The sequence below is a fragment of the Pseudophryne corroboree genome, chromosome 3 (assembly GCF_028390025.1).
Source record: "Pseudophryne corroboree isolate aPseCor3 chromosome 3, aPseCor3.hap2, whole genome shotgun sequence".
NCBI lineage: Eukaryota > Metazoa > Chordata > Amphibia > Anura > Myobatrachidae > Pseudophryne > Pseudophryne corroboree.
This window is the reverse complement of record NC_086446.1, coordinates 389,925,623-389,952,236: the sequence shown is the minus strand read 5'-3', so window position 1 is coordinate 389,952,236 and position 26,614 is coordinate 389,925,623. Positions and strand designations below refer to the sequence as shown.

At 41.9% G+C, this 26,614-nt stretch overlaps 1 protein-coding gene across 2 annotated transcripts in view; it reads right to left on the bottom strand.

Annotated features, from left to right (window-relative positions):
• The window catches only part of WNK4 (WNK lysine deficient protein kinase 4), a 213,054-nt gene that overhangs the window by 24,583 nt on the left and 161,857 nt on the right, over window positions 1-26,614 (bottom strand). For both annotated transcript variants that reach the window (XM_063960049.1, XM_063960047.1), the window contains exons 9-15: window positions 26,504-26,580; window positions 25,844-25,985; window positions 23,893-24,009; window positions 21,497-21,670; window positions 19,331-19,385; window positions 17,235-17,390; window positions 6,312-7,222 (exon numbers count right to left, since the gene is read on the bottom strand). In XM_063960049.1, the coding sequence (XP_063816119.1) occupies window positions 6,312-7,222; window positions 17,235-17,390; window positions 19,331-19,385; window positions 21,497-21,670; window positions 23,893-24,009; window positions 25,844-25,985; window positions 26,504-26,580 (1,632 nt within the window). The remainder of the gene's footprint in view (window positions 1-6,311; window positions 7,223-17,234; window positions 17,391-19,330; window positions 19,386-21,496; window positions 21,671-23,892; window positions 24,010-25,843; window positions 25,986-26,503; window positions 26,581-26,614) is intronic.

Here is a 26,614-nt window from a genome sequence, read left to right as displayed (position 1 = left end):
ATGCCTTGTGAGCATTAACTATATGTCGAAGCTTGTCTTGAAAAAGATCCCAACAATGAGGATCGAAACGTCGACTGAATAAGCCGAATTTCCACCAATAAAATTATGTGAATTATGAAAAGTTGCTGTGAATCACTTATTGGATGAGTGCACCTCCAAAATTAATCTTTTGGACTCTAACCTATATATATATATATATATGACTCTTGTGGTTCCTAAAAGCAACTTTCTAGCCCATGTTATAGCATAATGCATGGTGAGCTGTTTGTTCTTAGTAAGTGATGTTGTAAATGAAGTTAATGTAATTAGTTTCTGGGCATCTTCTGACTTGTGTTGCAGGCTTATTTATATGCGTTATATTTTGTAGTTTGTACGGAGGCCTCAATTAAAATGATTTTTAGGCCCAAATGGAATAGACTCAGATTTCCTGGTCCCAGTGCGATTCCAGATACATAGACACACAGACACTACTTTTGAAGGAGCAATTAGTTTTAAGTAAAAACAGGTGGGTTTTTTATTTTATTTTTAAACACAACGATTTGATCCAGGCATCCACAAAAAAATAGACCTATCGTCATGACAGCATGATGTTGACCAGCTGCCTAGCTAGCATAAATCATAAGTGTAAAGCTGGGAACACACTAGACGATTCCAGATCATGGACGAAAGCATGACCAATGGAACCATATGTTGGTCAGCCGTAGACACTGAGGGGCAGCCTGGTGAAGTGATAAAGTTGAAGGTGATAACAAGCCAATCAGCTCCTAACTTCTATGTTACAGGCTGGGTTTGAAACATGAGAGTTAGGAGCTGACTGGCTGGTGCGTTATCACCTTCCACTTTATCACTTCACACCAGGCTTAATAAATCTGCCCTTGAGTGCTAGATGCGTCATCATTTGGAGAGTGATAAAATGGAGAGAGAAAAGGTAGCAGCCAATCAGCTCCTAACTGCCCTGTTACAGGCTGTGTTTGATAGTTAGGAGCTGGTTGGCTGGTACTTTTTTTCTCTCAATTTTATCACTCTCCAAGCGATGACGCATCTAGCCCTGAATGACAAAGTACACAACCAGGCGGCCACATCCAGGAGCATTCTGTACTTGACAATATCTTCAGGTCGGCCTGCATTGCAGGCCGATCAGAAGACGTGACGAAAAATGCGTGGGAGCACACAATAGTGTGTACACACTGGCTGATGTAAACAATATATCGGTCCAATCCACCGGATCGGACGATTTATCGCCTAGTGTGAGTGTACCCAGGTTTAAAATTGCTTTTCTAGTTTTCTCACAAAATGTATGCCATTTTTCTACTTTTGTGTATTTAGGGAGACAGTGAGTTTCATAATGTAAGATGTGTATATGACCACATGGCACTGGCCACACCCACACACCACTCATGTCAGCTCCTCCCCTTCTCAGCATAAGCCCTTGAACATTTTCAGCCCCAGGCCAGAGTCTTTTACATTTGGGCCTTAAACTTCATATGATACATTTTACTGCTACTTCATGCCATACTGCAATTTGTATTTAAAACGTTGTTTGTTTTTCTCTCTAGCTTCCACTTGTGCTTTGATTTTATTCAAGCATGAACAGCATTTGGCAGAATTATTTTGTTGTTATCCTGGAATAACACTACTCTGCTGTGCTCTTTGCATTGGATACCTTGCAGGGAGCTACTGGGTCTGGCAAGATATACACAATCATAGGGGAGAATATAATTAAGGGTGAATCTTTTCAACTGGCTGAATCTGCATGGCACTGGAGCCGTCCAGTTAAAATATATATATTGTTAACTTATATCAATTTTAAGGAAGGGGGGGTGACTCAGTTCCGAATGATGTGTGTATAATGCTGCTGGAACAGATGGGTGAAGGCACTGACACCAATATCACACTCCTATATGGTGTACATGAACATAAGTGTATAAAAAAAAATGATTCCCCCTCAGACGATTGACACTGACAAAACTAATATAGTTTAGACATCAAAAGATTTCTTTGTTATATTCTCCATAGTTGTATTTGACAAGTTAAATGATTTCTGTAAACTTATCTTCAATATAAACATTTTACTTAAAATATCTATTTGTATACTGCACATACAAATAGCTCTAAGGTGCAAAACAAACAAACAAACAAACAAACAAACAAACAAACAGGTCCTTTTTAATGACCTGATGTAAACCTCAGCATCAGGGAATACACATGCCTCACGCTGAGCGCTTATTATCAAACACACTGGAGCAAGGATTTACCCTGAAAAAGATTATTGAATAGCCAGGCACCAAGCCAGATTTCAGGACGTAATCAATGCAGCGTTACCTCCTACATCCACACAAGTATTAATGCATTCTAGCATCCTTACTAATGATCCTGCTACAAGTAGCCCAGAAGCAGCATCTTTATTCCAAACAAATATTTCTATCAAATCCAAAAACATGGATACATACATTTGTAGACTATATTTCTAGCAAGGAAATAAGGGGGTAATTCCAAGTTGATCGCAGCAGGAATTTAGTTAGCAATTGGGCAAAACCATGTGCACTGCAGGGGAGGCAGATTTAACATGTGCAGAGAGAGTTAGATTTGGGTGTGTTTTTTTATTTCTGTGCAGGGTAAATACTGGCTGCTTTATTTTTACACTGCAATTTAGATTGCAGATTGAACACACCACACCCAAATCTAACTCTCTCTGCACATGTTAAATCTGCCTCCCCTGCAGTGCACATGGTTTTGCCCAATTGCTAACTAAATTCCTGCTGCAATCAACTTGGAATTACCCCCTAAGTGTTTTTAATAAATGTGTATTACTAATGTGGGAATGTACTGTTATGAAGGCAGTAACATTTTTCATCATTCCTTCATTATTATTCTTATTCTTATTATGAAGTATATAAGGGGGCTTTCATATAGCTTTTCAGGTAATATTAAATATAAAGAGTACACTTACATTTCCATACCCGTTACAAAACTGTTTTCTTGGCAGTTCATGAGTATATATATATATATATATATATATATATATATATTTATTAGTATTTGCCTTAAATATTTTAACATGTGTGTTTTGTTTTATACAGATGTGCCCTTATTCACCCAGCTGCAAATCGTACTACACAGCCATATTTGGGGCACCACGAAAAATGTGACTAAGCTGCACCAGGGGTCTGATTCAGATGTGGTCGCAAAGCGATCCTTTTCAGTGACAGAACCGCGAGGTATCCCAAATGTAGCAGCAGCCCATAAGTGAACAGAAACGTCCACTGAAGCCATTGCAACATGCTCAACAACTGCGTACTCCGTTGCAACCGTGATGCAGATGCGAGGAACATCGATTCCCTGGGTGCCTCAATGGCTGGACAATATGTCCACTGGAGCTGCAACACTGGCGCCATGTTTTATGCATATGAGAGCGCAGTTGCACGCCAAGACACACCCAAAAACTGTTTTTGCAGACGCACGCATGCGCTGATGTGCAGAAATGGCTTCATAGCAATATTTGTACCATAGCATCTGAAGCTGAATTAGGCCCATAGTCCGCTAATGTGTGCGCAATCACGAATGAGTTTGCAATGGCTTCAGTGGGCATCTCTTTCAATTTCTGGGCGGCAGCTTCACTTGCTAACATTGGAAATTCCTTAGCCTAGAAAATCGCAATTAAATTTTTTGAATTTACATTACCATGATTGCGGGGGAAAAAAGCACAAAGTCTAAGCTTTCAGGACACTACAATGTTGATTGTTTCTGGCTGTGGTACAAAACAGACACTAAAGTGCAAAAATCTGTAAATAGCGATCCACGGGGCTAATCTACATGAAATTGCTTCTTGTGCCACGTAGTGGAAAAATGCTAGGTGAATAAGGACACATCTGTATATTCTTATATTTGCATGTAATTATTATATGTACAATATGATATGTTCCTGATGGGCATTGTTGATTTGCAATACAATGTAAACATTTGAATACAAAAAACAAAATAAAGCCACTGTAATTCTTAGTCTAAAAGAGAGAGAGAGAGAGAGAGAGAGAGAGAGAGAGAGAGAGAGAGAGAGAGAGAGAGAGAGAGAGAAGTGTGACCCTCTCCCTCAAAGTAAACTTTCAAATATGTATTATATTCAAAGCACCATGCAAGTAGTAAAAGCTGGGTACTTTCAAGTCTTGCACAAAACAATAGATTATGTTCATGTGAGCTTCAGGCCTAATTCTCAAGATGTACAGTAGGTACTTGTCTCTTTGATCAATAAGATTAATAATTGACAGGATAAAAGGATTGGGATTCCGTTGCTCTTCTTACACCACTTGATACATTTAAGATGGCAATTATGAGTAGTATAGATGCCTTTGTTGATACCAAATAGGTGTCAGGCTAACAATTACATTTGCCCATTAAATGGAGGATCTACATAATGTTGAACTAATCTCTTATCTGTAATCCAATGGACAAGGACTGGTCTCAGATGTAATGCAATCTGATTTCAACCAACGTGCGGGATGCCATCTGAACGCGGTTTCTTTAAAGGGGCAGTCATTTACAAGGCATAACCATGCCTTGTAAATAATTGCCTGTGAAAAAAAAAAACGTTTGACCGGCATCCCGCACTTAGGGCGAACTCAGAACCCATTACACCCATGGTTTTCAGACACTGATGAAAACTGGCGCTCAGAAAAAGGTGCTGTAACTGATCGCAAATAACAAGCATTTCTCTTTCATTCTATAAACAAACATTAACAGTAAAATCAGTGTAGTTAGACAACTTTTTGGTAGGGTTACAGCATCTTACTCCTTCGTACCAGTTGTCATAGTCTTCTGTTTACGTAGTATCAAGACTGTGATCAGGGATCAGTGCTCTCCAAGATTATGCTATCCTACTGAAGCACACTGTTAAGAATTGCACCCAATTTTCCCAAAGGCTTCAAAATTCACAACCCTAGCAAGAGACAGATTAAAAAAAATAGAATAGAATTATATATTAGTAATATATATAAAAAAATAGATATGTCACAAGCACAGAAAATCTCATTGGTATTTTTCAGCACAGTCATTCAAAGTACAACGGCAATGGTAGCAGCTTCCATCTTACTATTAAATCCACTAGGATGTCAGTCTATTGCCTCCTTCCCTCCTGCATAAGGAGTGGGTTGTCAGCAAATGAAAGGGAAGAGTCATAAAGAAAGTGGGGAGAAAGGGCTAGTATAGTATATAGGTAGTTTTGATGTACTGCATTACAGTAGAAAAAGAGAATCCCCTGTGACAGCAACACTTTAAGGTAATGAGAGTATACAGTCATTTCCCTTCCAGAGTTGCCAGTTGAAGGGCTCATACATCTGTGCCCACACCTAAGCTCTATATGGTAAACCTTGAAAAAGGAATCATAGTACCCTAGGTAAAATATACTGCTTGTGCACATGAACATTACAACTAGCAGATACCTGACCATGGGCACATGATATATGGTTCCTTTCCACCCTTAGCAGTACGCTTTGCAAGGGGTTCAATAATTTCCTCAAGAAGATAGGTTTACCATCCATTTGCAAAATGGACAGGCACTAACATCTGTGTAATAAGCCCCAAAGTAGCAGCAATATGCATATAAAAATTAGACAGAATTAATAAAGCTTAAGGTTCAGTCTCTGCTAGCGTCAAAATAAGCAATCATTGTCACGTTTGTAGGGTCCATCCTTCCTAAGAGTCAAGTGAGGCAGTCAGTAACAGCTTTGTTAGGTTTTCAGATAATGCAAGTAAATGCAATAAATTATAATAGGATATGGTTTTGACAATATTCATGTCATGTCCACAATTGGGTTTATGTAATAGGAATGGCCTACTTTTTTAGCTTTCAATAGCGTTTGATGCAAGTAGCTTAACTCCTATTGCTGGACCCTTCCATAAAACCCCATCCTAATTATGGCACAGTGATTAGTAAGAGAAATACCATATTTTCATACCATTGTATTCCAACAGTCCCAACTTAAAAATATATATATTTATACAAATATACCCATCCATTTTGGATCTATTATGTAGGCATTTATGTTTATGCATATGATTAGTACATAAGGTTAATTGCATTTATTTCTATTAATATTTTGGTGATGCCGTGTTTAAGGCAACATGGATCCCAGAGACGATACAAGATTGCGCATCAGACTATTGAACAAATTAGTTGCACAACAGTTTACCACCTGCCCTTAATGTTAAAAAACAAAAACAAAACATCTAGCAGGAACTGAACCCTTTAATTTTTTTCTTGAACTAAGTCCACACATGAAGGTTTTATATCACCTCACGCATTAAAAGCCAATGCTTACAGGTTTGTTCATGGTCTGTCCCACCACACATGCTGATGCTTCTGCAACTTGATTTCCAGCTGTGGCTGATGACACCTCGCTGAAGACTCCTGCTCCTGGCTGCAGTTCTGGTAAGTTCTTGATAATACCAGGAGAAGGTGGCACTTCCATCAGTTGAGGAGGTTTCTGTGGGTAGCCTGGCATGCTTGTAGGTGGCACTTGTTGAGCAAACATTCCACTATGGGGCACAGGTTCTGGGGGAACAAAAGGCTGAGAGAAAGTGCCACCCAGATTAGAAAAAGTTTGACCTGGCATATTCTGATAGAACATCCCACCAGCATGTGTGGATCCAGGAAACACATAAGGACACTGACCCCGGTAATCCTTGACTGGACTTTGAGGCTGAGAATAACTTGTGGGATACATCAGAGGAGAGGGGAGGTGGCAAGACATTGGCTGTGGAAAGACATGCCCACCAGGAGGCATCCCTTGAGGCTGTGTTGTAGCAGTTGATGCCACTGGTAACAAGGTTTGAGCCATACTCATAGCCAGGGATAAGACATTAGCCAAGGAAAACATGGGTGCTGTTGGAGACCACTGGGTGGCTTGTGAAACACTAGATGCTAAAGCATTATTCATATTCTGTGGCACCATCCCACTATTCAGCATGTGCTGTAAAGCATTCCCCTGATTGTCAGAAGGATTCATCATGTTGGGAAACACGGAATTATGAGAGCTCATGTGCCCTGCAGAAGATGAAGACATCATGTGTTGGGGTATGGAAGGAAGGTAGTTGCCACTGTGCATGGAACTAAAAGTGGCAGGTGGAAAAGTCTGAGAGGATGGCATGGAATAGCTTGTTGAGAAAGGTACAGCCGGGCTGGATGTAGTTTCAAAAGAAGGCCAGGTTCTACTGGCAGCCATCGGGGACCCTACAAGGAAAGAGAATGACTGTCACAACACAAGTCTGATGATTATGAAAGAGCAAAGCATTATTATACAATACAAACCTGGGATTAGCTGTAAACAAAAACACAACTAAACAAGTTACAATTTACATATTTTTTTTATTTTTTTATTGTGGCTTTCAACCAATTAATTTGCTTTCATCAAACTGGTGAAGTTTGTATGGTTTTGCAATCGCATAATACCAACAGCAAAACAAAACACATGTGTACGCACACACACGCACGCACGCACACACACCATCTAAAATGTAAAAATAACAAAGAAAAAATATATTGTAGGTTTATGATTTCCCATTCTTAGAAAGGTTTCTGTGTCAGATATTCTCAGAATTGTATTTATGAATAACCTGCATATTTTGTACAGATTGTATAATTCAGTTTCTTATACCATTTAATCTTCCCCCTACTTGAGTTTTGCAGAGAGCCTATTGCATGAATAAATGGCCAAAAGTTGCAAAACTGGAAGCCCTATCACCTACAGCCAAACATCTGAATACCAAATGTACATGTCTATACAAGGTTGCATCTGTGTTCAAACAAAAAGAAAAAAACTATTACAACTCATTATTTCCCCTAGAGCTATTTTAAATGATCTTTAAAAATGTTATGTGTATGTTCTACATCCTAAATGATGCTTAAAGGATAATGTCACTAAATTCTTATGGCAGAAGTTAACTGACCACTATACTGATAATACAAGTGCTCTATATAAAAGATAGTAATAATGATCACAAATATATATGTAAATATCTCTGATTTAAGGTGTGGCTATTTCTTCAGATTTGATGTGACTGACATATAAATGACTGACATGCGCATTCAGAGGAGAGAGAGAAGGGAGCTGCGGTCAAGGTAATAACTGTTTCACACACAAACCGAAGGTCAGAGACAGTATAATAAATATGGGATCAACCCATGTAGCATCTTTTCACTGCAATTTTGGTCTCGGGAAATCACCTATCATACTGGACCCGCGTCTGTCCTGCAGAACAGGCTCATCACGTTGCTATGTCATTAAAGCACATACTGGAGTGCTTCTGACACACCAATGTGGTTCCTTTATCATAACCCGTGTAGAGTAACCTGGATCCCCTCTTTTTTACTGCAGCTTACTTGGCTCAGGCATGGGAAAATCCCAGGTTATGACCAGTGTCGAAGTCGAAAATATTATAGTCACACGCATCACGTGCAAACACCACACAGATAGCCTCCGTGCGGGTGCCTGTTCTGCCGTAGGTGCGCATACTCGCATGTTGCGTATATTGGCTCACGAGGTCCTGCGTATTACCGCGTGGTATGAGTAAATATGGTAGCATATGCATTCGCATGGAAAAGCCACAAAGACATATCTCATATTTAATCCACGTAGCACATAATTTACACATAGCCTACATGCACCACACCAGCGAGTTACATTTGCTTCAAAGGTACAACAACAGAGGGATTCGACTTTACAGGATATGAGGGGACAGAATTAGGTTAGGAGGTGGTGTTTGGTATCCAGCTGTACAGTATTTCAAGGGCAATATTCCGATAGCAGTTTGCAGAAGGTAGCACGCTCCTGCGCATAGATATGCGCAGGAACAGAATATTAATATTACACTGTATTTACAGTACTCTTGCTATTCGGCGGGAACCCAGTGGATAACATCTGCAAGTGCACCTGGACCAGGCATCGGCCACCTATTCAAACCGACCTATGGCCCCTCCTGTACTGTAAATGACCAGCCCTTTGACCTATGGGTGAAGAGATTACAGTTCCTATTGTTTCATGATTTGGACTAATGTATAAAAGCCAAGCCTCCTGGCCGGTCAGACACATTCTCTGAAGGTCTTCTATCCAGATTGACTGAGAACCGGGAGGCGCTGGCGAACAAACGTATGTATCCACTGATTGTAGCCTTTTCTCTTATGTGATTGTATTTCTGTTGTACCCCCTTTTTAGAAAATATTTGTTGCTGGGTTGGACCTCAACATTACATATACAATTGGTGTCGCACTTCCTTTCCTGTTAGGGGTTATAAAGTGTATTACGCCGCACGTGTAGCTACTTTGTGCTTACAGCGATTCGGCGTGCTAACGCAACGTGTACGCATTTGATAGGGGTTACACACACACGCTTAGTGGTCGCAGCGGCCTGAACTTCTGTGCATTTAAGGTATTGCTCTTTTCCTGAAAGATAGTAGAATTTAACACCAGTGACACGGACCTGTGTCAGATAACCTGGGTTGAACCATTAATATCAACGCGCAACCTTGGTTTTCCGGGTCCTGGAATTCAGTGGGAAAGTGGGTTAAACTCTTAACTGGCAATTTTTTAAAAAATGCTCAGAATTTTTTTTTTTTTTTTAATGAGTGAATTAAAGTTATCCAAAACGATTTTTTTAATAACATAAAAAAATTATATATAATTTTTTTAAATATTTGTCAAATATTGGGTTTCAAACAATGGATCATCAGAATCGGAACATCGGAAACCATCACAACCATCACATCTTTGATTTCCCCAGCGGTACACACTGGAGTGTGTGTGTGTGTGGGGGGGGGGGTGTAGTAGTAGTGTCATTTATATTTTCTAGGTGGCTGTTTCTCTGTGCAACCGCCAGGTGGGGAGTCCTGCTGCACTGACCAATCATCTGTGATTAGCAGCATGGCAGACACTAAGGGAGTGTGCGGGGATTCAGAGGGGCCGAGAGGTCCCTCTGTGATTGGCTGCTACAGGAAGATTATCTTGATTCTCTTATCTGACTGGTCGCATAGTTTGCAACCAGATCAGATAACGAACAGCCTGGTGTGGTCGCAAACAATGCAACCATGCCAGGCAAGTGGTTAAGTATATGGCCGGGGTTCCGCCATTTTGTGGGCTCAACATATTAGTGTGTGTGATATGTGTACTGAGAGAAAGAGAGAAAGAAAGAAACACAGATCTATGCATACCCAAAAATCTGAATTGGACACCCAAGAAACATCCTAACGTCCTCACTACTTAGGGGCAGATTTATCAAATCTTGGAGAGAAATAAAGTGGCAAACCTGCCCATTCCAACCAATTTGCATCTGTTATTTTTCTAGCACACCCTGTAAAATGACAGTAAGAAGCTGATTGGTTGGTATGGGCAACTTCTCAATTTTTCTCTATCCAAGATTTGATACATCTCCCTCTTAGTTTACGTGAGAATGCCCAGGTGTCACCCGGTTCCATCCACTCGCTGCAAGTATAGAAAGCGGCTAAGATGTGTGTGATTACCATGTGGTCTGCTACGCAGCATGCACAGTGTTAAAACATGCAAGATTAGTTTGCAAATTGTTCTTGCTTAGAACTCTGAGTCAGGCCCTATATGTTTGCATTGTGGTATGTAGCTGCGTGCAAGTTACTGTTAGCTCTTCTCTGCCATTTCTGTATAGGGTGGCTAGTACAGGCTGACTGCAGTGTCTTTCAGCAGCATCACTGACAGGAAGTCCATTATGTATGGGAAAATACTTCCCACCACCAAAGTGACACCTTTTGGCTCATATCTTCACTTCTGATAAGCCACTGACATTACACACAGTATATAGGGGGTCATTCTGACCAGTCCGCTCTCTGCTTTTTATCACAGCTGAGCGAACGGGTACCTACTGCGCATGTACCGGTGCCGTAGTGCGCCGGCGCATGCCAGACGGCCGAAAGCTGTAGCTGGGCTGCGATCAGTCAATCAGGCAGAGGCGGTCGCTGGGCGGGAGGGGGCGGAACGGCGGCATTTGACCGCCGTTTCGTGGGCGCGGTCCGGCCAACACAGGCGTGGCCGGACCGTGCAGGGAGTGGCCTGCAGCTGCTGCGTGCCATCATATGCAGCCGCTGCAGACCGGGGAGCGACAAGTAGCTCCCGGCCAGAACGCTAAAGCTGCGCTGGTCGGGAGCTACTCTTGAAGTGCAAAGGCATCGCCACTGTGCGATGCCTTTGCACTTCTGCGGGGGGGCTGGTACTGACATGCGGGGCGGACTAGCCCTTTGCTGGGCGTCCCCCCGCATGTCAGTGTGAATGATCATAGCTGTGCTAAATTTAGCACAGCTACGATCATCTCGGAATGACCACCATAGTACATTTGTTGTCATTAGCTTTTTTTTATTATCCAGTTTGTATTTTAGGGTTTTAATGAAAAGACTTCTTGTGTGTTTCAAAAAAGCATCTGAAATATCTTCAGTTCAGATATGCTCCCGTCATGAGTTGTGTGTTTAATCTGTAACTGCCTGGGAGATACCTGAGAGTACACTGGCCTCCTAAATCGTGCCCACTTACCCTTTTAAATTGGTGATCTGTGTGCTTGTCAAGGCGATTCGTGGTGAATCGCTTCATCGGTGCCCCACCACAGTGCACAATGGCAAGACCGTGGGATTGTTCAGTGGGGACGCAATGGTGCAGTTCATGCGCCATGCTCCTTGCATCCCCAAACTGGATCACCTCCTCCAGGATCTCCCGGAGGAGTAAAGTAATATGTGGACAGGTATGAAAAGCTGAGCTGTAAAAGCTTTCTTTTTCCTGGTCTATACAAAGGGTTACTATGTATAATGAATCGCAAACTTACATACTGACTTATGGTAATTAATCTAAAGCCATCTTCCTGCTATTGTTCATCCTACTGACATACTTGTTATGGAGAGACTACACATGTTATTAGTATAAATGCTGATAAATCTTAAAGAATGACAAACACACACACGCACATACAGAGTGTTCTCTTCCTTCTGATCCAGCGGCCTCTAAGATTTGCAGTTACAGCACCCATAATGTCCCAGTCACACAAAAAGATCATTAAGTAACTGCAAGACGAACAATGGGAAAGGTGGCAGAATATGTTCCTGGCAGAACTCAACAGTATCAAAAAGCAGAGGCGCTGGGGTGTGCTTCTCTATATTTATTACTTATCAGTTCTTTACATAGTGCATAAAGGGATGCAGTCATAATACCGGCAGTTGGGATCCCGACGGCCAGAATCCCATCACATCCCGGAGGTAAGTACAATGGAATGGGTTAGATTGTGGGAGGAGGGGAGGTGGTTGGACGGTTAGGGATAGGCTGCATGAGTGGGAGGTTAGGGTTATGCTGTGGGAGGGGGGATAGGGTTTGACTGTGGGAGGGGGAGGTCAGGGTTAGGCTGCGGGGGGGGGGGGGCAAATAGGGTTTGGCTGTGGGGGGGGTTAGGCTGCAGGAGGGGGAGGTTAGGGTTATGCTGTGGGAGGGAGGATAGGTTTTGACTGTGGAAATGGGAGGCAAATAGGGTTTGGCTGTGGGTGTGGGGGGATAGGGTTTGGCTGGGGGAAGGGGGAGGTTAGGGTTAGGCCACGGGTGCGAGGGGAGGTTAGGGATAGGAGTAGGGGTAGTGTGAAAATACCTACCAGGATGTGTCGAGATTCTGGCCATTGGGATCCCGCTGTTGGTATTTCATACCCAACCCTTGCACACATATTCTGCAGCACATTACAGAGAATAGTTTACACAATCACATCAGTCTCTGCCCCGGAGGGTACATACGTAATATATAGTATCTGCCAGGGGTATGCTGCACTGCATCTACTCATTAGTATAAGACTACTTTATTTTTACTATACTTTATCCAAACAAAAATATAACAGGCCTTAAGTGTTTGCCCAGTGCTAGACTAAATTTCAGAGTAAATATAGACAAAGCATTGCTCCTTAGTAATTAATACATTAGTATTTTGAGGTCACATAATGTAAAATCACAAACTGATTCTAACATATATTCAAGTCTGAAAATTCCATCGTACATTAAAGACACCATAGATACTATCAATCGATTAAAACAAGTGAAAGTCACACACCAACATTTTCTAGTAACAGCCGACGTTGCCTCTTTATACACCATCATAGATCATCAGTTAGGCATCACTGCAGTAGAATATTTCTTTAGAAAAAATAACGAGACCATAAATGAAAATAAATTAAACTTCATAAAGGAATCCATCATGTTCATTTTGGAAAACAATTTCTTTTGGTATAATAATCAATATTATATTCAAAAAGGGGAACAGCAATGGGCACTAAATTCGCTCCTGCTTACGCAAACTTGTTCATGGGGTGATGGGAAGACAATGTCATATGGCACAACAACCCCCAGAAAGAAAACATCTCCCTGTGGATTCGTTTCATAGATGACATCCTGTTCATTTGGACAGGAGACAAAGAGACCCTGGAGGAATTTTGCAGGATACTGAACAGTAAACCCTTCAATATTCAATTAACTTTCAACGTCAGCTCTATTGAAGTGAGCTTCCTAGACCTGGTAATATATAAGGAAGGGGAGTCTCTAGCCACTCGCAACTTCACAAAACCAACTGATAGCAACTCGTATATTCAAGTGACAAGCCACCACCATCCGAGATGGTTACAAAACATTCCTAAAGGTCAGATCCAAAGAGTGCGAAGAAACTGCACCAGTAAAGAAGTCTTCACTGACCAAATTAAAGACATGAAAGATAAGCTACTGGTTAAAGGTTATGAAAGGACCATGATTGAAAAAGCCATAGAAGATCTCCAAGAAACACCCCAAGAATCTCTCCTGACGTATAAGGCAAAAACACAACATAAGGAGAAACCCCAGGTTCCTTTCATCACCACCTTTAACAATGAATACAAAACCATTGAACACATTATCAGAAAAAACTGGCATTTGTTACATCAAGATCCTATTTTAAAGGACATTATTCCTCCTAAACCCAGATTTGTATATCGGAGAGCACCTAATTTAAAAAATAGATTAGTCAAAAGTGCTGTTCCAGAAAAAAGAACAGGTCGAATAAAAACAAAGGGTTTCCATAGGTGTGGCTCATGTATCGTCTGCACCACTCACACTAAACAACCTACAAAAATGGTTGAATATGTCTCCAATACCACTAGTAAAACCTTCAAGATTAACGAATTCATCACGTGCAATAGTCCCAACTGCATCTATCTCATAGAATGCAGTTGTGGTCTTCAATACATAGGAAAGACTTCAAGAAAACTAAGAGAACGATGGGCTGAACATCTAAGAAACATAAAGAAAGGTTTTGCCAATCATTATCTTTCTCAACACTTTTCACTTGAACATCAATGTTCCCTCAGCCACATTAAAAACATAATAGGGATTAGAAAAATTGAAGGACACTGGAGAACAAAAGGAATAGAAACATTTTTGGCCAAAGCGGAAATGGGAGCCATTCGTGAAATTAAAACACTTGACCCATGGGGTCTAAATGTAGACTTTGAGCTCAAGTGGTTCCTTTAACCACCTCTGAGATTTATATCAACCTTTGTCCATGTGCCTACCTTTGTCTTTGGATTTAACATTATACAGCATGTCATCTGAAAAAATGACCAAGGGTTTTTCCTCCCTCAAAAAATATTTTTTAAACACCCTCCTGATAAAATAAAAAAATGGGGAGATATATATATTTAGCACTACCATTAGTAAAATCTTATTCCATTTTAACTTATATCTTTAAAGAATTGTTTTTAATCTTCTTTTTAGGCATTTGTCCATTTTTTACTGCAAGTAGTATCCTGAGGCTATGAAATAATTTTTTTGTTATTAAAAAACTTATAATTATGTGGCTGTACACATTTTTTACAATTTTTATTGTTTTTAGAATAGTATGGATATTACTATTTTAAATAGTGGAATGCATTGATGGCCGCTGAATGTATTTTTAACAGTTCTGTACAGTCATCTATCCGCATTTGGGAAAGGTTAACCTGCTGCCCACACTTAAAATGGTGCCCAAACATTTCACCGGAGGGAGTGAGAGATGATGTTACACTCTCACTCATCCCCATCTATTCGCGACGTCACCTCCCGCGGAACCGGAAGTGACATCGCGTACCCCCGCAGGTGACACGGATTAGCCGCTACTTCACTTCCGGCGGAACCGGAAGTCACCCCGTGCGTTCCAGGAGGGAGTGAGAGATGAGGTTACACTCTCACTCATCCCCGGCTATTCGCGACGTCGCTTCCCGCGGAACCGGAAGTGACGTCGCGTACCCCCGCAGGTGACACGGATTAGCCGCTACCTCACTTCCGGCGGAACCGGAAGTCACCCCGTGCGTTCCAGGGGTTGGAACGCACGGCGTTTTATATCAATTCGGGGATACATTTAGCCTCAGAAACTTTCATCAGGCTAAGTAGTGTTAGTGAGGAGAATAATCCTTTTATTATATGCAGGAACATAGATCTACTGTGTGTTTTTATGAAATTCGTTTGTAAACCCCGCCCATTGCAAACAGGAAATGGGTGTGGTTTATGTCACCTTTAAATACCTGGTCCTCCATGTACTCTATACACCTTGATAAAGACCATACTGGTTGAAACGCGTTGGTGTTTCCTGCGGCCCAGAACTCGGTGAAGGTAAAAGCTTAATAGGGGAAGCTTCTGTATTACCCCTATACGCCTATTATTGTGCCTTCCACCGAAGGTCACTTAGGGTACGCATGCTAAGTCTTTTAATTGTAAACGTGTTTAAATAAACTTTTATAAGTCTGCACTATGATTCCCCAATATTTGTCTTTCATGTACCACTGCTTGAGGACAGAGACAAAGAATTGAAAAACGGTTGGGTTGACTGAATTCAAGTTTTATCACGTTTACTGTTTGGTTGGAGGACCCAGGACGAGGCCAGATAAGAGAATCTACATTTGACTGTTAAAATTAATTTTATTGGGACATTGCTTCAAACTATTGGCCTGATCTTCTATATTCAAAGGAGATCTGCAAAAGGATTGACTGTAGTATATATATATTTTTTTTTGAACTTTAACCGTCTCTGAAATTGATCCACTGAGACTGTTCTTTCATACCCATTCTGAACGCTAAACATAGATGGGTTTTTTCATTTACTGACATCTAATAGAGTGTCTTATACCCTTGATCAGTGCGCAGGAATTGTGTTTTTTGTGTTTATATTGATTCTAACATATATTCAAGTCTGTTTGAAAAAATATGTTATAAATAACTGAAAAGATTTGCATTAAATGAAATATTTAGAAGCATCTTTAAGGGCAGATTTGCTATGCAGAAATGCACTGCATAGATTTGTACAAAGGTGCAAGGCCCAGATGTCACAGCAGCTCATATGACTGTAGTTTCAGCTATCTGTCCAGTATCATATACTACTAGACACAGGAGGAATTGCAGCATTCTGTTGTGAAGTGGGCAGGAAATATTTTCCTAGATCTGTAGTGGAGTGACAGGCTAATGCTGAACATTGTATTTTACCTTCATGATTTATGAACATTTTAATCCTGGGTTTAGCAGTCCATTAAACTATGTGCATCATCTGGTGACAAGGTACCATAATCTATTATAAAGAAACATGTGTACCTAGGAATGAGGGGAGAGATGGTGATTACATTAGTCATGTTTTTCTTTTTAGAACAAAACCAAACTAGACATATAAGGAGATAACAGAACCATCGGTCAAGAAAATGAACTTCAAATATAAATGTACTAACTTAACTATTTTTAAACTTTTTATTTATATGGCTTTTATGTAGTAGCTAGATATTACGCAGCCCTTTGAAGAAAATATTTAATCATTCAGATCGGTTCCTGCTTCAATGCAGCTTACACTTATCGCATGGAAACACACTAGGCTTAATTACCTCAGAAACAAATTAACCTACCAGTAAGTTTTGGAGGAAACCAGGGCACTCAGAGGAAACCGTTGCAAACACATGGACAACACACAAACTTCACACAGTCTGGGCCTAACAGATTTTGTTGTGTCATGTACAGTATAGCTACATGAAAACCAATCAATTAAATGCTACACTCATATCTCTCAATTTTCTATTCCTTTAGGTCTTTATCGATTTGAAGTGCATTTCTTTATAACTCCTACTCAGTGACATTAGTAAATTCCTTATTGGATAGTAGACCCCGGTAATTTCCATTAGTGCACATTGATATGCAGTGAGTGGGAGGATTACAAGATGTACTATACCTATGGACATGGATGGTAGGAGTGATTTAGGTCTGAAGTCAGGTGCACTCATCAGGGGTCCAGCTGTACCAAACACATCGTTGTCCATCACAGGGCTGTTCTGGTAGAGATGACCAGGGGAGTCAAGACCTTTGTTGGGACTTGTACATGTTAAATCTAGAAAAAGGAACAAAACAGTACTCAGTGAGGATAGAGCACATGGGGGGTTATTAAGAGTTGTTAGCAAACCACAAAAGTTAGCAATTGGGCAAAACCATGTGCACTGAAGGGGAGGCAGATGCAGTGCCAGACTGGGGCATGAAGGGCCCACCGGGGTAATGTAGTGATAAAGACCCATACTCAGGGGTGTGGCCAGCCTACAAAGGGGGTGTCGCCAGCCTCAACAGAGGCTTGAAATACAGAATAGTTTAGTGCAGTGTAATGCAACATATCTACCATGTATAATACAAGTGCACAGTCTGGAACCTGATCCCTAGAGGAAGGAGTGTGCCCTCAGGCAGTGGGGCCTACCGGTGGTTTCCCTGGTACCCCTGTGGGCCAGTCCAATCCTGGGCAGATGTAAGAGGTGCAGAGTGAGTTAGATTTGGGTGTGGTGTGTTCAAACTGAAATCTAAATTGCAGTGTAAAAATAAAGCATCCAGTATTTACCCTGCACAGAAACAATATAACCCACCCAAATCTAACTCTCTGTGCACAAGTTACATCTGTTCCACCTACCCAATTTCTAAGTTTTTTGGTTTGCTAACAAACAAACCTGAATAACCCCCATGATCCCTCAAAAAGGATGGATGAAGTAAAACGTAAGACTCATGTATGCTGCAGATGATTTAGGACCATCACAGATTTTGTCCCTGAAAAATGAACAATGCTTATGTATCCACACCTATTTATAACAAAGCATGTCTAGGGACCTTTTATAGTGCAAAGCCTGGTGCTCCCTACCTTCCCATCTGCACCATTCTCCCAGCATGTTTGTGGGCTTCAAATAAGTACAAATTCTACTGCTGCTAAGTATTTACAATCCCAGAGTGATTGACGTCATAAAACAATGCAGGGGTCGTGTGGGTTACCCTTTAGTGAGCAAGTAGGATCATTAAGATACAGGTTTAGTGAAGGAATGACCCTTAAGGTTTTCCCTATAGATTGTAAGCTTGCGAGCAGGGCCTTCCTACCTCTATGTCTGTCTGTTTTTACCCAGTTTTGTTCTATTACTGTTGTTCTAATTGTAAAGCGCAACGGAATATGCTGCGCTATATAAGAAACTGTTAATAAATAAGGTTAAATTTAAAAACTTTTTTTTACTGAAAAAGTGCACTTCACCTTTTAATGAGTTGTAAACTTGCACATTATTGAATTGCCTATTGTTACCTGACCTGAATTTCATACCTCCCTACATGACCCTCTCCAGGAGGGACAAAATGCTCTGCTTCTGGACTTTCCTCTTAATGTATGATTGCCGACACCTGTTTTGAACAGGTTTATGGAAAAGAAAGGTGTTTCAGCACAGGTGATAGCAATCATAAATTAAGAGAAGTCCAGAAGCAGAGTATTCTGTCCTTACTGGAGAGGGTCCTGTTGGGAGGTATGGAATTTCTCCATCCTTTCTTTATGGCCATGACTGCCAACATGTTACGTTAGAGATTTCACTTTCAAGTGTAGTGATATTTATTCAATAGATATATAATTTGTACATGAATGTGAGAGTTTCTGTGTACAAGATATTTATAACTTGAGTACTATTCACACTCAAACAAAATATACATGAACATGAAAATGATCACTGAATATGCTAGTAAGCAAACCTTAACAAAAGCGGTAAAATTATGAAATGGGTAAAAAGATGAAATGAGAAGAAGCCTGCCCCCAAGGCCTGATGTGGCATTTCTACTAGTATGGGTCTTTTCCGAGACACAGCTTTATTCAATTATATTGATTTATTTTATATTATGTTATGTTCCATTTTAATTAAGCTAAAAGTTTGGAGTTAAGCTCCCTTGTTGTGAGTGCAGCCCAGCTTAAAGTGGAGAGTGCCTTCTACATAGAAATATGTTTTCCAGCTAGACAAGTAGCAGAACGTGACTATTTGGACCACTTACCACTGAGAGAAGATGAAGAGAAGGAACGGGATAACTCCTGAAGTTTAAGATCCGCCTGTGAAAGAAAAACAAAACATTTCTATAGACTTTTGTGAAATTCAGCAATTTCAGGCCTTAATCACATAACCTAACCAAGAAATATTAAGTCCTATGGAAAGGTCAAACACTTGCACTTGGCATGTCATACCATTTTCTTGCAATTACCAGCTATCTTTTCAAGGTTGTTTAAATACAGCTTCACTTTAAAAGTAATGACTGAACAAAAGCCTACAAAGGAAGCCTGAGGGCGGATGCACCAATGCTAAAAATGAGGTCAGACCATTAAAAATGCCGTTTCAGAGGTTTGGCCGCTTACTGCATATGCACCAAGCTCTGGAATGCGATACATCCTGGGGCTTGGATGTGGTAGACAATGCCATCTATAGACGCCTATGGGCTTCTTTCTGTGATTCCCCTTAAGAGCGATCAAATTGGATCCCCCCCCTCCCCCCCAGCATCCCCCATGGCGCATGACTGGAAATCCTTCTAATTCAAAGGGCAACTTTTACCGGGAGAGCTACGTTTTTTTTTGTTATTTTCTTCAATCATACGGAGTTAATAAATGCAGTTATGCTTGCAAAGAGTGAGGGATGCATCACATTCAAAATACATCCCGCCCTGAGTCTGATTCATCACAATACTGAAAGATTACCTCATAACCATCAGGTTTTGGCCTACAACATGGAGAAGTAGTTGAGTCCCTATTATAATGTTTTATAACCAAATCTGTTTTTTTTCCCCCCACAGGGTATGCAGTGTTGATTTCTGAATTGAAAACATGAGGATGTTGTAACAATAATGTAACAATAATGATTGTTAAACACAATCAAACAATATCCTCAATTTTCAAAGGATACTAAATCTCTCTGCAATTAAACGGCATGTGGCCTATAATGTTCTGGTGACACTACTTTGATTTCCACAAGGCGCATGACCAGAAATATATGAGGACATATTTGCTCCGATCTGGGTGCTATTTTGTCCTGATATTCTATTCCATATAGCAGAGTATTAAGACCAACCAGCATTAAGGAAATTGCAGATTACAATATTCTTGGAGCTCAGTATGAAGATGGCGATCTAATTATCCAGTAGACTTTGGGGCTGATTCAGAGATGGACGCAGCCACGTGTCCATATGCAGCTGGCAAGTCCATCTGGTCTGCGTACGTGCACTGGGTGCAGTACGCGTGCGCGACTCTTCTCCTTGCGGCTGCATCCAGGAAGGATGCAGCAGCAAGATGATTGACATTGGCGGGCACTCACGGGGTGGGGACTCAGCACTGGGTGTAAGGGGGGGGGGGCGGTGAGGTGGGCGGAGCGGGGGCGTTCCGGGAGCATTTGTGGGCGGTAGCTGTGTGACGTCGCACACAGCCGCTCCGATTAAAAAAATGGCAGCGGACCGTCTGACAGCGCAGCCTGGGGTCAACCATAATTTGATGTGTCCGCAATGTAATTGCGGATGCATCAGGACGCGCGTCACACATGCTGGGTGGCCTTGCACTGTGCTGGGTGGCCCCAGCGTGTGAGGAGATGGACGCAGATCTGGCTGCGTATGCATCTGCATCCATCTCTGAATACGGTCCTTATTCTGATTCTCCCTTACAAATTTGGCAAGAACACAGCTGCTGGTCCTGTCTCACCTCGCAAGCAGTGTCCTTTACTATCATGTCTGGCATTCTTTTATGCAGTACGTCCCCATAAAAAACTAAGAATAGTAAAAGAAGCAGAAATAAACACAAAATCTGGATAAGGGACTATAAATAAGTCGTTCACAGCCCAACACAATCTCAAAAACTCTATGCGCAATTTTATTGTGCCAGCATGGAAACTATTTTGTACTGTGTCTTTTCTTACTGACAATTGAAATTTAGCTTTATTTTTCTTGCACTGAGTCTCAAATGACTAAATCAGAAATAATTCACTAACAAATAGGATGTGTTGTTGGTTCACAAGACTGCAATATGGAAACAGAGAAGTACTTAAAGACAATGTTGTAACAATAATGAAAAGTAATAACTTGTGACTGTAATTATGTTAATTTACTGTATCATAATAAATAAAGAGATAAAACGACAAATGCTGCTCAACGTGATATTTTACATTGGGTGGAGTTGATGTTACAAACCTGTAAATTAGGAGGCAGAGAGGATGTGGATGGGCTGGTGTCCATTCTCTCCACATCGTCTTCTCTATCTCCACTCCCCTCTTTTTTAAGCAGAGTCTCCACCCTGTGGATGATATCCTTTATCCTGTTGGTGAAGCTTTCTCTTTCAGATTGCATAATAAACTCATTGTTCACCTGTAGAAAATACATGATCTTTACTAAGACAACTCTTTGAAATGGTTTCTTTAACTTTTTGTATCAATGCTGATTGGCAAAGAGACTTTGACCCTATGTTTAATTATATTTTTCTAATACAAATACTAAAGGATAAATGTATTAAGCTGTTCTTGTAATAGGGCTTCATGTCGTATCTAAGATCAGTACGATCACTATAGATCAGTGTTTTTCGCCCGCCAAAGATGCCTGCCGGTCTGCTGCCCCTGTCATTGCTATTGGGCGAGGGCAGCACACTGCTCTCTTCCACGGACCGGCCCACGACCTATGGTGATGCGGCGTGACTCATAGGTCACGCCTGCCCGTCTGCTCTCCTGTCCGCCTACCTGGCCGCCAGCTCTCTTGCCCGCCTACCCAGCCACCAGCTCTCCTGCCTGCTGCGCCAACCCGCTCTCCTGCTCCGTGCTGAGCGAGAAACCTGAGGTTGGGGCCAGTGTATTTTATCTAATTGATTGCTGTGGAATTACTGGGAAGGGGGGCATGGGGATGAACAACACTATGTGTGACATTAATGGGGGGGACAGTGTGGTGAAATTACTTAGGGACGACACACACAATATGTGACATTACTGGGGGACACACAATGTGTGACATTACTGTGGGTGACAGTGTGTGGTGGAATTACTATTACTATATTTTTATTGTTATGGAGGTGAATTAATTTATTTTATTACAGTGGGGGCCAATGTGTTTTATTATTGCAGGGGCCAATGTGTCTGTTTTATTACTGCTGGAAATATTAGTATATTAGTTGATTAAAAAAAAACTGATGGTGTGCCTTGGCAATTTTAAAATCTCATTTAGTGTGCCACGAGTTTAAAAAGGTTGAAAATCACTGCTATAGATGGTGACACCCAGTACAGCATCTAGAGAGTCCTTGCAAAAGGGTGTGTGGTCTCACGGCCAGGCCCAGTGACGGAGGGGCAGGGAGTCAACAATCGGGCCCCGAACCCTCAAGAATTTTGGGGGACCAGTTCCTCTTGTTTGTTCCACTGCCACGCTGAACTCAGCAGGAGAGAAGGGAGCCCAGATGACCACAGGCGGGAGGCAGCAGCACAATAAAGTTTGTTCTGTGCTATCTCAGAGTGTGTGACGTCAGGACAGAGTGCTGCTGTACAGCAGAGGTGCCGAGCCGTCCGTCCGCGAACTGAAGGCGGTGCAGCAGAATCTGCAAGCATGTGGCAGGAGGTAAGTGTAGGCTGGGGTGACACGGGTCTAGTGGTGGTTTGTAAGGTGAGAGATGAAGTAGCATGAGGAAACACAAGGATTTGTTGGAGAGAAGGAGCATGATGGGGCTTGAAAGACACAGGGGGAGAGGGAGTCAGAGAGAAACAGAGTGAGGCTGGGATACACAGAGGGAGGCTGAGAGACTGATGGGGAGGATGAGAGACACATGGGCAGGGTGAGAGACACGGGCAGGCTGAGAGAAATGGGGAGTTGGGATGGGGGAGCTGAGAGACACGGGGGGTAGGGAGGCTGAGAGACACAGAGGGATGGGGAGGCTGAAAAAACAGGGTGAGGCTGAGTGACACGGGTGAGATAAGTGGATGGCTGGAGATGGCGATACATGGGGAAATTAGTCTGGCTCCCGAAAAAGAGGTGTGGTCTCCAAAAAGGGGCAAGACTTTGTGATGATGTCGCTATTGTAAGCCACGCCCCCTTGTCCGTCACTGAAGGGGCCATGCCCAGCGCTCTGTGAGCTGCTGGCATACCCCCTCTCCCTCTGTCACTCATGAATAGAAGCTGTACACATGCCACAGCATCTATTCACCGCTGCTCTGAGCAATGACAGGAGCCTCCCAACTGCCCCTCCCCCCTTCCCGCTGAACAATCCCAAAAAATCAGGACTGTCCCACGAAAATCGGGACAGTTGGGAGATATGCGCTTTGTATTTGATGTATCTATAGTGATTCATTAATTGTCTAATAGAGTGCTGGGATAACCAGTGGTTTAGTCCACACTTTTTTCCTGTTAAAGCCTACCCTAGTGGTAAACATTAATTGTGAAATTTGTCCCAGTGGAGCTTACAATCTAAATCCCTACTATAGGCACACAAACTAGGGATCATGTAGTTAGAAGCCTTACAGTCTTATAGTAAACAGGGAAACTTTCAAACTCCACACAAATAAAGCATAATACACAAAAAATGTGAACTGTTACATATAGTATACTTTGCTGCTTACCATAACAGCAGCAATATCCTCTGGGTTATCTCCATCTAGGTCAAACTTGAAAGTGACCATTTTACCATTGTAGGTCTGCAACTGACACTCTACAACGCGGTCACTTTTATCTGAGATCTAAACATAAAGATATAGAAATGTAAGTGAAAACACTGTATAAATATATAGTACAGGATGCATCAATCATTAAAATGCCATCAAACATCCAAAAACTGGTGATTTTGAAGGTTTACTGCATAGTGATGGGGAACCTTGGCACTCCAGCTGTTGCTGAACTACACATTCCAGCATGCCCTGCTACAGTTTTAGCATGGCCAAATAGCAAAACTGTAGCAGGGCATGCTGGGATGTGTAGTTCAACAACAGCTGGAGTGACAAGGTTCCCATCACTGAATGTATTAAAATGGTCCACAACAGATAACAGAAATATCCACTACAGACAGATGGCAAAGTAGCCCCTATAGGTCATGCTATGGGGCTGCGATGTGCCAGCATGCTCAGAAAAGCGTAACTTTACGGAGATTCTGCCCATTAGGCAATGCCATCTATAGATTACATTACCCTTACAAGCCTATGGACTTCTTTTGGTGACGAGCCCCCAGAGAGGGATTCTTCTCCTTCCCCAGTGGCTTATGCATATGCAATAGGACTCCTGGGTCATAAACCCTGAAGTCAGTACTGTGCTAGGACAGCTCTGTATTGGAAGAGCTGTCCCGGGAGGTAAGTATTCATGCATACCGGTGCTTGATATATGGGGTGGGATGTATTGCATAGTAAATGCAATTCTTGATGCATCCCAACTGTATTGTTATAAGAGATCGTTCAGATAGGCCGTCTTAAATATATATTTACTGGTCAGTAAAACATTGAGGTTTATGCATATCATGAGAACAAACGACTCAATGAAAATATGTTTTACTGACTCTTCAGTCTTTATTAACGATGTCACCATATCATTTGATCACTACCATGCTATAGTATCACTGCAATAGGACGCCTGTTCCACAACTAAACATTTGCCGTAATACAGTGTCATAATTTGTAATGTAATAGGTGCTACATGACCATTAGTACACCCGCTGAAACCTGCATAAGGTTCAAGTGACAGCCATCTAAAATGTATGATTATTGATGGCCTGTGCACACTACAAATACAGGGGTAAAAGTATCAAGCAATGTAAAGAGTGATGAAGTGGACCAGTGGATATCAGCTTTCACCCCTCATTTTAACCACATGCCTGGCATGGTCGCATCAGATGCGACCATGTCTGCAAGTGCTTTATCTGACCTGGTCGCACAGGATGCGACCAGTCAGATAAACAGTGTTTGCAGCGTCAGGGAAGGGAAACTTCCCTCCGCTGCTGCTGACAGAGGGACCAGAAGGTCCTTCTGCCTCCCTGCACTCTCCCCTACTGATTGCCGTGCTGCCGATCACTGCTGATTGGTCAGCACGGCAGGACCCCCCCACCCCCTCCAGTGGCTGCAGACAATAGCAGCCGCTGGGGAGTGTAAATTAACCCTCCCATGCCCCCCCTGTATACCTGGAGGCTGTCACGGCTTTCAAAATGAAAGCCGTGATGGCTGCAATGTTTCCGATGGTTGCGATGTTCCCGATCAATGTTTCGATGTTTGAAAAAAATAGTCCTTGTTTTAAAAGAAAATATATTTATATTTTTTTTTTAACTAAAATCATTTTGGATAGGGTTAAATTCATGTTTTTCACCTAATTCACTCATTAAAAAAAAAAGACAATTTCAGAGCGTTTTTTGGGAAAAAAAAATTGTCAGCTAAGTGGTTAGAACGTATTTGAAATGCCACCTCAAAGCTGATTGGTTGCTATGGGCAACTTCTCCACTCTTTAGACTGCTTGATACATCGCCCCCTAAATTTTTTATGATTGTTAAATAGGAATGATTTTTAAACCATAGTTAACAATTAGGTAAATGCTTACATTGATTATACGAAGTCTGGATCTCGCTTTACGTCGCAAAAGTTTAGCTGGAGTCTTCTTTACAGGAGATTTAATGCTACGCTCCCCAGCCGAAAATCCTTCGCAGCCATCGCTCAGCCCTGAAGCCACATCTGACGCATAACTGGAAGATCAATGATTTAACATAAAGTGATTCAAACTAAGCTGGGAAGAGATCATACATTAACATTACTGAAAACCAATGCAGTATTATAAAGGGTATACATACTAATTACCGGCGGCTGGGATGCCGGCTGTCAAGATACCGACAGCGGCATCCTGGCCGCTAGTTTGCCGGCAACGGGGCGAGCGCTATAAAGCCCCTTGTGGGTTTGCTGTACTCGCCATGCTGCGTTTGCCACAGGTTTTATTCTCCCTCTATGGATGTCGTGGACACCCATAGAGGGAGAATAGCCTGGCTCGCCGGTAATCCGGCGGCGACATTGCATTGCCTGTTGGGATTCTGGCGTCGGCATTGTGACCGCCAGAATCCCGACAGGCAGTCTCCTGATTTCCTCCCCTATAAAGGGCTAAACAATTAAATTACAAACTCTAAATTAGCCATGCTACAGACTAGTTTAGAAAATCATGTATGAAAGTTGTGGTGTATGGAAACCTATATTCCTGTCCGTTTCATCTCACCTGTCCACTGGAGAGGAGATATCACCAGGGAGTCCAAGAGGAGAAGTAATGTCCGAGTTCACACTCACAGCAATGCTCTGAAGAGAGAAGGCCGTGCAGTGTTAATTCTCC